A 12734-nucleotide genomic window follows, 5' to 3' on the forward strand; every position below is an offset into this window, starting at 1 on the left:
TTGCGCGTTATGTACAGCGTTCAGTGTACATTACTCTTGACCGCTGTATCAAACTTGCACAGAAACAACGCACGACAAGCGATCCGGTTCTCATCCTGGCCGATTTACTATTGACAAAGGTGTTTATCGCTAAGAGAGTCAGAGTGTGGAGCCAAACTCCGCCCTAAGTGTGGATTTTCTCGAAATCTAGAACGAGAATGTCAGTGAACATGCAACCATCGTACTCGTGGATACGTTTTGATATCTGGACTGCAGGTTGAAGAACAACGGCTGTCACGGGAGAAGTATACAGTAAAGAGGCAATTTCGCATTCAACCCCTTGGACATGTGTTTGCAATCCATTCCCACAGAGTCCTTCGGCAATGAGGTATTGACTAGGGTGGATTGGCTTTTGGCAGCACTTTCTAGGGTAATGCTCAATATCGACTGTACACGAAGGAGCTACTCAGACATCTGCCCTGCTGTTTTCACTTTACACTACGCCACAAAGATCTCTAGGAGGAAATGGATGTTGTGTAAACGGCACATGACACGGAAAGCATCTACATCTCGTAGCACTGCGTAAATGCGGGCAGAGAAAACAGTCCCGCTTTTTCACATGTCACATTGCGCGTAGGTCCCCAGACCAGCGTAGTTTGAAGAGTCTCTCGGATGAAGGTTGGAACAAGCCATCTACCACGCCAGACTCCGCTAACGTCAACGGCAGCAGGTCTACTTCTGTACTGTATTCAACGATTCTTCATCTTTTTGCTCTTGGTTTTGGATGTAATATCTCATGGGATTCGTTATGATGACTCGTTCTGAATGAGGAGTTTGAGAGTATATGTTATAGATGTTCTGACTTTCCAGGCTCTGACGAAGGCGACGACGTCGAAGCGTTAACCAAAAAAAAAAAAAAAAAAAATTTTAAGTTTTTTTTTCAAAAAAAAAATAAAAAAAACCCCCCGGGAAAAGGGAAAATTTTTTTTAAAAAAAAAAAAAAAAAAAAAAAAAAAAATTTTTTAAAAAAAAAAAAAAAAAAAGGCGCGGGGGGGGGGACATGGAACAATGACGAATAGAATGATACTGCGCAAGTTCTTGCAGAATAGGTCAGATCCATTAAGGAATAATATCAGTCCGCTGATCGAGTTAAGTCATATTGAAAGGAGTAAAAAAGAACGCACAACAACGACAGCGTCAGGAACTCCCACAGTTCTTGTTTGGTTGTAACCTTCCAGAATATGAACAAAATGCACCTGGAGTAGTAACCATCTCAATCCGATATTGTATACCGTTCGTCATGTTTCATCGCGTGTCGTTAACTGCGACGACAAACACCTTGTACTGTAGGTGGAAAACAGACACGTGGTAACACATGGCGGACACCAACGAGAAGATCACAATCGGCAAGTACTTATTTAGTTTCAACGATTATAAGTTTAGCTTACAATTCCATCCTAAAAATTTTAAATAAACCTCCATAGGATAATGAAGAAGATCCAACGTATGTTCACTGCCAGTAAGATCAGAAGTACCCCAGTGGAAATGAAACTGTTGCAAATAATAAATTCCGTGCAGGCCACCTCCTGAAAACGAATAATCTGATAGTTGGAGTTTCTGGAATAAGTGAGGGAAGACGAGGTGATAGGACAATATAGTACTTTAAAACAGATAAAATCTAAAATAACCTAAAATAGAAAAACCTCAAAAATAAGAGAATAATAAAAAAAATTCCAAGAAAAAGTCTTTCATAGTATGATTTTTCCGAGAAAAAAACAGATGACTGGAACTATAAATGTTCTCTTCTTTTCATTCTCAGTTGAATCACAACCAGAACCGCATGAATGCGGATTAAGAAAATTTGTTAATATCAAACTGCAAGCACAAAATCAAAAAAAATCAGTCTCAGATAGGGTACCACTCATTGTTCTTCATGCTAAGAACAACTTCCGCAATTTAACTGTTTCCTTTAGGAATTAATCCCTACAGAAAAAAGTTCATACTCATTCACAAATGTTAGAAGAACACATCAGAAAGTTTCTCGTCATTGTGCGTATCCGGGAAATACTAGGGTATCTTCAATCTCTTGCAAATTTTTGTAATATATGTGTATTTAATAGTAATTAATAATAATAATTTGTAATATTATCTGTGTATAAATAATTACATAAATAATAAATATGTAATAATATAAATGTATAGTAATTTGTCTAATATAAGTGATGAGAAAGGTCTTTTACGGCATTTGTTTGGTGTCTAAGAGGTCGAAAGGCCGCCTTTGAGGCGTTTGAGAAAACTCGACTTGCTTTTTACTTCCAACGGAAAATGAAATATTATCAACACGGCACATGATACTGGTTAAATCATTAGGGAACTACTTACCGCTAATATACGGTCTCTCAGTCCATGATTGAAAACCTTGGACAACTTCTGAAAAGAATCTATGATCATGATCATGATATATAACCAGTCTGAATGTCCGGCTAAAGCCGGACTTCAGAGTTTTGGTGGTTTTAGCTTCGCTCCCCTTCACCGGTCGATGAAAATCAATAGTAGTGGTGTTTTCTGTAAAATTAGATTTGTGTTTTTTTTAAGAACGCTTTCCTTCTCTTCTTCATATTATAAATTAAGGCGAAAGATTACGGAGTTTTCCTTCTAAACGCGTCAATTCTACATTTGGAGAATATTCGACCATCAGCTACAAACACTCCTTCGATGCCAGAATAATATAGATACAATTTGAAAGCATTACTCGAAGTATGGGTGTTCCTCCTGATTTCTCCCAATAGTTATCACAGAATGATGTTTTAACATAAAATGCCGCGAAATACATCATCCTACTGATAAAGATAACGTTCCACGTCAGATCACATAAACATATTGCTACTATTTAAGCACCTATTTGCATGCGTGTTTCCACTTTCTGAGAACGGCATGTTACAAACTTGAGGCGAACGAAGAAGGAAATATGCACGCGGAGAAGTGATAAAGGTGAAGAGCAAAGCGCCAAGTGGTTACGGCTATGAAACGGCTGCAACCATTTACCTTTTGCGTCATGCACACTAAGTTATTGCGCACCATTTCGACGCCGCAGGAGCCGTCGCACTCCATTTTATAGCTTTTTTGCGCCGGTGAACCCGTTGCACACCCTTCTATAGGTATCTGGCGCCGGTGAACCCGTCGCACCCCATATTATGGCTATCTGGCGCCGGTAGACCCGCCGCACCCGTCCTACAGGTATCTGGCGCCGGCGCACCAATCCGACGCCGTGGGACCCGTCGCAGCCCATTTTCTAGCTATCTGAAGCCGGATGGACCCGTCGCACCCCCTTTTTCGAATTTCGTGACTCACAGACAAACACACACACGGACTAAGCTCGTTATTATACATCATGATGATATCATGATCATGATATATATCTGTCTGGGTGTGTGTGTCAGTCACGAAATTCAAAAAGGGGGGTGCGACGGGTCCACCGGGTTCGAGTTGGTGCCTCGACGCTAGAAAGCTATAAAATGGGGTGCGACGGGTCCACCGGCCCCCGATACGTATAGGAGGGGGTGCGACGGGTCCACTGGCGTCAGACACTTATTGATGGGGGTGCGACGGGTCCACTGACGTCAGGTTGGTCCACCGGTGCCAGGAAGTTATAATATGGAGTGCGACGGGTCCACCGGCGCCAGATACCTGTAGAAGGGGGTGCGACGGGTCCACCGGTGCCAGGAAGTTATAATATGGAGTGCGACGGGTCCACCGGCGCCAGATACCTATAGAAGGGGGTGCGACGGGTCCACCGGTGAAAGAAAGTTATAATATGGAGTGCGACGGGTCCACCGGCGCCAGGAAACCATAATATGGGGTGCGACGAGTCCACCGGCGTCGGTGGACCCGGTCTTTGGTGCGCAATAACATAATGTGCATGACGCAAAAAATAAATGGTTTTTGTGCCGTTTCATAGCCGTGACCACTGAGCGCTTCGCTCTTCGCCTTTATAACTCCTCCGCGTCCCTATTTACTTCTTCAAGTTGCCTCAAGTTTGTAGGATGCCGTTCTCAGAAAGTGGAAACACGCATGCAAACAGATGCTTAAATAGTAGCAAGATGTTTATGTGATCTAACGTGGAACGTTATCTTTATCAGTAGGATAATGTCTTTCACGTCATTTTATGTTAAAACATCATTCCGTGATAACTATTGGGGGAAATCAGGAGGAATACCTATACTTCGAGTAATGCTTTCAAATTGTATCTATATTATTCTGGCATCGAAGAAGTGTTTGTAGCTGATGGTCGAATATTCTCCAAATGTAGAATTGACGCATTTAGAAGGAAAACTCCGTAATCTTTAATCCGTAATTTATAATATAAAAAAGAGAAGGAAAGCGTTGTTAAAAAAAACACAAATCTGATTTTAAAGAAAACACCACTACTATCAAGTTTCATTGATCAGTGAAGGGGAGCGAAACTAAAACCACCGAAAGTCTGAAGCCCGGGTTTGGCCGGACATTCAGAATGGTGAATAATAAAGACAGGTAAATCTGCATGTTTGCCGTGAAAAAACAAAAAAAAAGAATCACAAAAAAAAAAACAAAAAAAACCATGAAAATTTGCTTTTCCTTGAAATTACAAGAATTTACAAAAATTTTGGACTGCCGCACCTGTATGGCCATTGTTAGTTACTTCGATGTGATCCTCGATGTCGTAGTGATGGAATTCGAGCGGTCTCTCGTGTGTAACTACGACTTTTGCTGTAAGAAATCTCAAGTGATATAAAATCCACATCCGAGAATCCTTCTATGGAATAATGGAAAAATATGCAGAAATTCTTGTCTACGATGCATACAATAGAAGTTTATTTTTGCATTTTCTCGATTCTCCGACTCTACTAACTTTTTTCTACAATAAAAACTTTTTCATGAAGTTGTGATAAATGAGTACACCCTAATATTATAAACGCGCTGTCATTTCCTTGATCTCTGGTTTATATGACAAATGTGTTTCATAACGAAATGGAACATCTTCTCATGACGTTGCACCACTTCACTGTACATGCCGGCTTGTGTGGTCATTATTTCTGGACAAAAAAACCATTGCTCCTTGTTGAAAAAAAAAGAAATATATATGATTACATAACTATCAAAATATGAATCTATGGTATATAATTAAAATGATATACTAAAAAAGTCGCTTTTTTATTCTGAGTGAAATACAACGCTAACTGTGCAGCATACGCAGAAATTCGGAAGTTCGTTGGTAAAATACTGGGAAGAATAGTGTTTTGCATCAGCAAAGTTACGGTAACAGCAAAATGACATTAAAAAAATACAGAACTCCGCCAAAATTTCCATTCATTTTTTTTTCAAAAAAGAAACAAGAGAAAAGGCTCTCATAATTTAAAGAAATAAAGGAAAAAAAAACAACAGTTAGTATCCATGATGTCATGTCATAGGACAATGAAAAATTAATTTGAAAAATTACTTACATAGGTCAAGGTTCACTGGTGACTGGCGCTTTCCATACTCGCATAAATCATTCCAGTTGGTGTTTTCATAGTTCCAATGCTCTGAATCATTACAGAAGAAATTTATACAAAATTCCCCAAAAAAAAAGACAAAAGCCTTGAGCAAAAGTTTATTGACCTGCCGTAACCAACCAGAATTCACAAAAAACGATTAGCAGTCGAATCCATAAAGAAAGCTTTTCCGGCACCATGGTTCACTGAAATTGCTGGAAAGTTCAGTGAAAAACTTCTATACTAGTGTTTTGTTGCATAGCTACTACTCGAAATACAGAAATTCGAAGCATTGTAGCAGAATAACGAGTGTAAAGACTATCTTTGAACGAATATTTCATTTGGTTTACGTTACTTTTTTCTCAGAACACTCCAAATAAGAAGAAGCGCGGGTTCACTTACCTAGTACTCGAATAAGTTTAGCCCATAGTTATATTCTTGATGGATATCAATTTTTTTCAGCTGCAGAGAACAGTTTCGATCCTTTTTTAATTACACCCGCACATCATCCTCTCGAACAGAACTTCCTGGTCAGTTTAGGAGAAGCGAATACGAGGATTTGAGTAACTTTTAAGTAAGATCTTAGTATACAACATTAGTAAGGAGGTGATTTATAAGAAACACCTACAATTTCTTCCCGAACCGCGACTTCTCCACAAGCATTACTCGTGAGAGCTCATTAGGTATAATTTTCTCTGCTGAGTGCATTCGAAATATGACACACAGTTAACGACAATCACAGAGGTTGTCTCATTTCTCGACCAGCAGAGATAGCAGATAGCAACATTTTCTGCTTCGCAATTGCCGAAAAAAAGAAATCAGCTTGTTTCAAACGCTGCTCCAATTTGAGACTTAGCAGAGTATTTCACCGTTAACAAACAGAGGAAATGTAGTGCCCAGAAAATGAGTTGAACCTCAATGAGCCCTGGATTTACAATTAACTAGAATTCAATCAGCTGTCACCGTCGCCAACGTACAAAGCGAAGATTAATGAAACCACTATCACTATGCGTTTTCCGAGAACAGCGCTGCAAAATCCACGACTATCATTAAGCAAAGCGATACACGTCCATCTTCAAGGATACACGTGCACAAAAATCTTCTCTGAATCTTCAGGATTTCTCTGGTGCTAGTTTCTTGATGCAAAAACTTCAACAGACTTCTTGTTTGTTAGAACAAATAATGAAAGACTTTTGCTTGTATTGTTATATTGAATTACTCCTATATTCTTCATTTCAGCTTTATCATTTAGTGCATCTGAAATATATCCAGTTAAGTAGACAAACAAACCATGATTTGGAAACAGGCTGTCTTCGCGGATTGTGTGGAAAAATGACAGGTACATGAGTGAAAAAAGCATGTGTCAGACTGATGCTGCACTTGTATGTTTCCTGTGCTGCTCATCTTGTTCGTCATACGTGATCAGTTAGAATTTGAAAGAGGAAAAGGAATTGAATTTGAAATTTCTGAAAATTTCTCCGGCAGGATCAAAACGTTCTGTTCACTAGCAACTTTTCATAATATGGAATATGGATGGAAGTTTTTGTAGTCTCTTTTCTATTAGGTTGGTGCAAAAGAAATGCAGGTTCTTTTGTTTTATTAGTTCCAACACTATTTTTTTGATAAGCTAAGGTTTTTTTACGAGGTATTATACATTGTTGGAAAGCTTATTGTATGAATTTTCTAAATAGGTATATGGAGTTTAATTCAAGCCGCTTATTGTAAAAATAATTTGATCGAGTTCAAAGTGAGCCGAACTGCCGCTTAAACCGCTCGAAATATCAACGAAGTATGGGGCCAGGGAAGTATCAACGAATGCACAGTACAACGTTGGTTCCAAAAGTTTCGTGCCGACAACACCAGCCTCGAAGACGAACCACATGGCAGTCGTCCACCAATACTTGATAACGACTTATTGAAGGCGACAGTCGAAGCTGATCCACGCAAAACCACACGAGATATTGCCAAGGAGCTCAACTGTAGTGTTCACTGTTCACACTACAGTTGTTCGCCATTTGAAACAAATTGGTATGACCAAGAAGCTTTACAAGTGGGTTCCACACGAATTGACCGAAATTCAGAAAAATCGCCGTTTTGAGATATCGTCGGCCCATCTCTTGCGCAATCGCACGATCCATTTCTCGAACGGATTGTGACTTGCGATGAGAAATGGATACTTTATGTTAACAGGCGACGATCTGCCCAGTGGCTGGACCAAAAAGAAGCTCCACGACATCACCCAAAGCAGAAAACTCACCAAAAGAAGATTATGATTACGGCTTGGTGGTCTGCAGCGGGTAAGATCCACTATACCTGTCTGACCGGGTGAAACAATTACAGCAGAAAAGTACTGCCAGCAAATCGACGGCATGGACCAAAAACCGCGAAGTTTATGCCCGGCATTGATCCATTGGAAAGGGGCAATCCTACTTCATGAAAACGCTAGACCTCACGTCTCATTGATCACACGGCAAAAGCTGCATGAGTTGAAATATGAAACTCTGGATCATCTACCATACTCGCCAGACCTTTCGCCTACTGACTTTCACTTTCTCAAGCACCTTGATAACTTCTTGCGGGAGGAACACTTCAGAAACTAAGACGATGCAGAATTTGCCTTCGATGAGTTCATCGCTTCCAGAACCCCAGACTTTTATGACATTGGCATTAAGCAGCTCGTTTCTCGTTGGCAAAAGTGCGCTAATTGTAAATGAGATTACTTTGATTAAATAAATTTTGTTAGATCTGAGTTATATTAATTTGGATTTTAGGTAGAAAAACCTGCATTTCTTTTGCACCAACCTAATAAAAATAATTGAATAATAAATGCTAATGAATGCCGCTTCTCTTCTATTCCCACTGTTTAAAGCAACATGACACGAAATTGGCGATGCTTGGGTCTCTGAGGAGAATATCAGAGTTTAGGTTCTAGATTACGAGAATGACTGTGGCTACGAGCAATTCTCGCCTACAGTTCTGAAGAACGAAAAACTGCGCACAATAGTGTACCACTTCTTGAGCATAACCAAGATCGTTATCTATCTTTATTCTGGCTGACGTTTCGGCATAGTCGCCTTGAGAGTTTGGAAAATCAAAGGCACGTGTAATCTGCCCCCTCAATACGAACTACCGGTTGTTAGAGTCGTGCCGCTAAAAAGTAAGTAATAATGATGCCACATGCATTTGACTCAGCAGGTCAAAACAAGCAGAGGTCTTGATATGGCGCCATCTCGCTGGTCACAGCGGTGCATTGTTCTTTACGATTCATGGTCGGACTTTTGGCTGCTATGTAAAACGCTCCCAATGTTTTTCGCACCAGAACGTCTGCTTCGTGTGCCAACATCGCGACCGCTATCTTGAAAGGAGTGCGATGAACAGCTAAAAGAGTTGATGTTTTGATTTTACGATCCCATCTAGGTGCTCGTTGATCCGGATACATAATGCTCTTCCTGCTTCGCCAATGTAGTCAGCCCCACATAACTGACAGATGATGAGATGCCACGTAGTCTCCTTGTCTTTCGTTCAGACAAAAGGCGCAGTTAGATATCTCACAAACCCTGTTATAGACCCGATTGCAGACTAGCTCTTTCTTCAGGTTCGCAGGTGATATGTCTACTACTTTGAACGAGTCTTGCAGACCCGCATGTCGTAGGCTTCCTCGCACTGCATTGCTCATGTCATCGGTAAAAAAAGGAAGGCAGAAAAGGATCTTTGCTTGTTCTACTATGTAGCACCTGCTCTCTGTTACAAGGTTCCACTTTAAATGACAAACATTCGTAGGATACCCATTTGACTGAGGAACGTGCTTAACCATGTTCATGGAAGCGACGTGCCCTTAAATCTTAGATGAAACCATTGTGGCTGTCTTAAACATATTTCCAGTGATTTTTTGGTTTTCCAGGGGTGCGCCAAATGGTAATGAATTAGAATATTCTCAAAACTCGGTTTTCGATACCAATTTGTTTTCCAATTCTTCCTGAACAAATGAACCTCGACATTTAGAAAAGGCAGCCAGTTGTCTTTAGGTTTTCCCTCGCGAACTTTACATACTGAAATTGCTTATTTAACAGGTCAAAGCAAGTGTCCATTTTGGGTTGCGTTGGAGATATAATGTAACAATCATCCATATAGCGGCAGTACCAAAGAGGTTTGCGTGCAAAAGGGGTTTTTCCACCTTACATATGAAGGCACGGCTTGGTCAAGTCTTTGTTCCGTGGCTAAGCCCCTAATCTGCCTAAAGTATTTGCAAGACCAGCGAAATACGGGACATCTCAGACAATCGCTTAACAGCGTTATTATCTGCTGTAAACCCGTACATATTAAGAGATCTCAGGTGTTCGAGGAGTAGCTCTTTTTTGCTTGAAGAACAGCTTTGTTGGAGACGGCGTAGAGCGAAAAGACATCGAATGATTCGATGATATCAAGATTATCTGATATCTCCATTAAATTGCGCTTTACAATAGATGGGTGAGAATGATGTTGAGAAACTAGAATATTCTATCAGTGAGATCTCCAATCTTGGTTATGATAGGTTTAACCTTGGTGTCTCCTGGGTTGTTTAAACTAAATTTGGCAGCGGAAAACTTGTGGATTTTGATTAGGAAGTAAAGAACTCGACAGCTGTGTCGGTCACATTTTAGGCGGGTGATAGTTGTTCTTGGTAACCCTACTGATTTGGCAGTCTCCGTCCATATCGTATCCAGGTGGCGGTATTGTCTGCGGAACTCATGTGCAGATGAAAGATGGTGTAGGCTGCCGTCTATAAAGAAAGGTCAAGCGGGTATTTAGGAAGGAACCCTCCTGATAACGACCCTTGTCTATAGAAGACCCTTCAGAAATCGACCCATCTATTTCTCATTTCTCTAGTGTAGCCGCTCATATAGCAAAGAAAAATTAACTATAATGAATAGAATTAAAGAAACAAATTCGACGCTCAACATATAAATCAAGCAATATAATATGCCAAATATTAATAAATAGTATTAATAATGGATATTAATGTAAACTGCCGCTAGCAAAATAAAAATATATCATCTAATATATGCGCCACTAGTAGCTCACCATAAGGAACCATTGCTGAACCATTATTTCTGCAAAATGGAAAAAAATACAGCTGGAAACAGCGGAGGACACGTTTAAAAACCATTTTCACACTATTTCCGACTACTTACAAGCAATTTTACTCATCCACAACCGAAACGAACGGTTGAAAGTTCGATGCCCGCCGAAACCTTGATTTTTTCAAAACCAAAAAAAAAATACTGGAACCAACATATCACCTGCAGTTTTTCTGAAATTGTATTCAGCACTGTTCGTCGCAAGTGGGTGCTATTTAGAGATTATTTAGCGATTAGAACCAGGCCCTGCTTGCGAATTAAGGCTGGACTGGTCGGATTTTAGTAGCTTGAAATGAATATGAATAATAGGCTACAAAAGAGACGGAGGAAGACAAAAGTGGCTGCTTTCTGTGAAGGAAGATTTGCGCTATAAAACTGTTAGAACATCTTTTTCAGAGACCACCTTGTTTTTTTTTGAAAGCTAGTGAGAAAACGTTGAGAAGTTTAGCATTTTTCTCAACTTTTTTTCCCAACTAGCTTTTGAGAAAACTAAATTTGTCTGGAAGAAAGTAAAAATAAAAATTGTGATAGCAAAAACCTTCTTCCACAACATACTCAAACCGTATTCTTTATGGACAAAGGGCTGCGTTATTGGACTTTGTTTGAAGTTATGCGGATTTCGACGCGTTGTCCGAAATTTCGTGCTTTCTCCCGTTGCGAGACTACGGTAGCGCGAAAAAAAATTCGATACAACATTTTGATAAAGCATCAAGGAAAGCTCTCAGCTGCAAATTTGGTCTCTGTAAGTGTTAGTGTTCTCTCAAAGGCTAGTTCAAAAAAACTCGAATATTTGAGGCAAAAGAATAAGAATAAGAAAAAGAATAGAATTTTTCTCAAGTAGGTTTCAAGAAAACTAGGAAATCTAGATGCACCAAACTCTGTAGAAATATAGAAGAAATATCTCTCTACAAACCGCTGCCAGCTTCATTGCATGAAATTCACTTTGAGCGTCGATATTCAGAAACTCGAGGAGCCTTTGTATAATATTAATTTTATCCCTAATTGTGCCTGTAGATGTTTTTTTTTGCTCAATGACAGCATCGAAATAGCTTTTCCGAGTGATAATAGTAAATTCGTCAGTGTCGAATGAAAAATGTGCTCTTTTAACTACAAACAAACTAACTTTTAACTCTTTTCTTACGTTAACTAAATGCAAAATTCTCACTTGGGCCATGGACTGGACCCTGACAGTCCCCATAAAAACGGCGGCACATCACGCTGAGTCATCAAACGACTAGGATTATTGGCCTCATGTCGCTTCAGCCGACTAATACCGAATACTCACTCTTCGATTCCTTCTCTCATACTCAATAATTTCCATTTTCTTGGGTGAATTTTTCTCCTTGTTTTCCCTTAATACTCATGACATCTCGCATTCATGCTAATCTGGATGCTCTTCATTTATTTTTTCATTCTGTTTCCCCAAAGTAGTCTCGGACCAAAAGGTGTGAAATTATACCAGCCAAATCTTTAGAAAGACTACTTCATGCCATCTATTTTTCCAACATTTTGCATCCCTTAATATAAGTTTATTTGAAGTCTACAATCCCCTCGTCGTTTTCTCTTCACTCTATTCATTTTTTCTCCTCTGCTGACGAGCCTCACGACCCCCCTCCTTTTCCGACATCATTTTTACGACCCCTGTTGAGAAATTCTCAGCGCACGCTTGACCCTGCTATAAAGTGAAGTTTTGTTATAACCATGTCAAGTTCATCCGAAATCACTACAAATTCTTCTTCTTTATCACTGACAGATCTTACAGTGATAGTCGCAAATGTCGCGCAGCTGGCACCAACGATTTTGGCGTGGTTAAATTTAAAGGGTTCGACATGGAAGAAATGCAGTGGGAGGTAGATTCATTTTGAATGGTTGTACAGTAGCGTAAGGAAAGGAATAAAAGGGAAAACTGCAGCTATAGCTTTTTTACCTGCTTTCTTGCTGCTCTTCTTTTGCCCCTAATCGTAGACACTTATGAACCGATTGTAATCTGCCAACGATTTTGCGACACAGCACGAGAGGTATTGAAAATTGCGTTAGTTTCTACGTGGTATAGTAGAGTGAAACCGACACTAAGAACGGTGCAGTTAGGCAAACGGCTGCGCTCGAAGTGGCATTGCGGAAAAACCGG

The 12734-nt window shown here is 40.0% G+C and overlaps 1 protein-coding gene across 2 annotated transcripts; it reads right to left on the reverse strand.

Moving 5' to 3' along the window:
- Positions 1–163: 163 nt before the first annotated feature.
- RB195_006849 (uncharacterized protein) lies at positions 164–5689 on the reverse strand (the record flags this gene model as incomplete). Of its 2 annotated transcripts, XM_064180164.1 has the most annotated exons (7): positions 164–244; positions 1164–1235; positions 1456–1565; positions 2362–2409; positions 4636–4725; positions 5460–5540; positions 5617–5689. In XM_064180164.1, the coding sequence occupies 7 exons, from the start codon at positions 5687–5689 to the stop codon at positions 164–166; spliced, it is 555 nt and encodes a 184-aa protein (XP_064037058.1). The 2 variants fall into 2 exon arrangements, with proteins under 2 accessions (XP_064037058.1, XP_064037059.1); XM_064180165.1 differs by lacking the exons at positions 164–244; positions 1164–1235 and adding an exon at positions 543–722.
- Between the last annotated feature and the right edge of the window lie 7045 nt (positions 5690–12734).

Source organism: Necator americanus, chromosome I (assembly GCF_031761385.1).
Source record: "Necator americanus strain Aroian chromosome I, whole genome shotgun sequence".
NCBI lineage: Eukaryota > Metazoa > Nematoda > Chromadorea > Rhabditida > Ancylostomatidae > Necator > Necator americanus.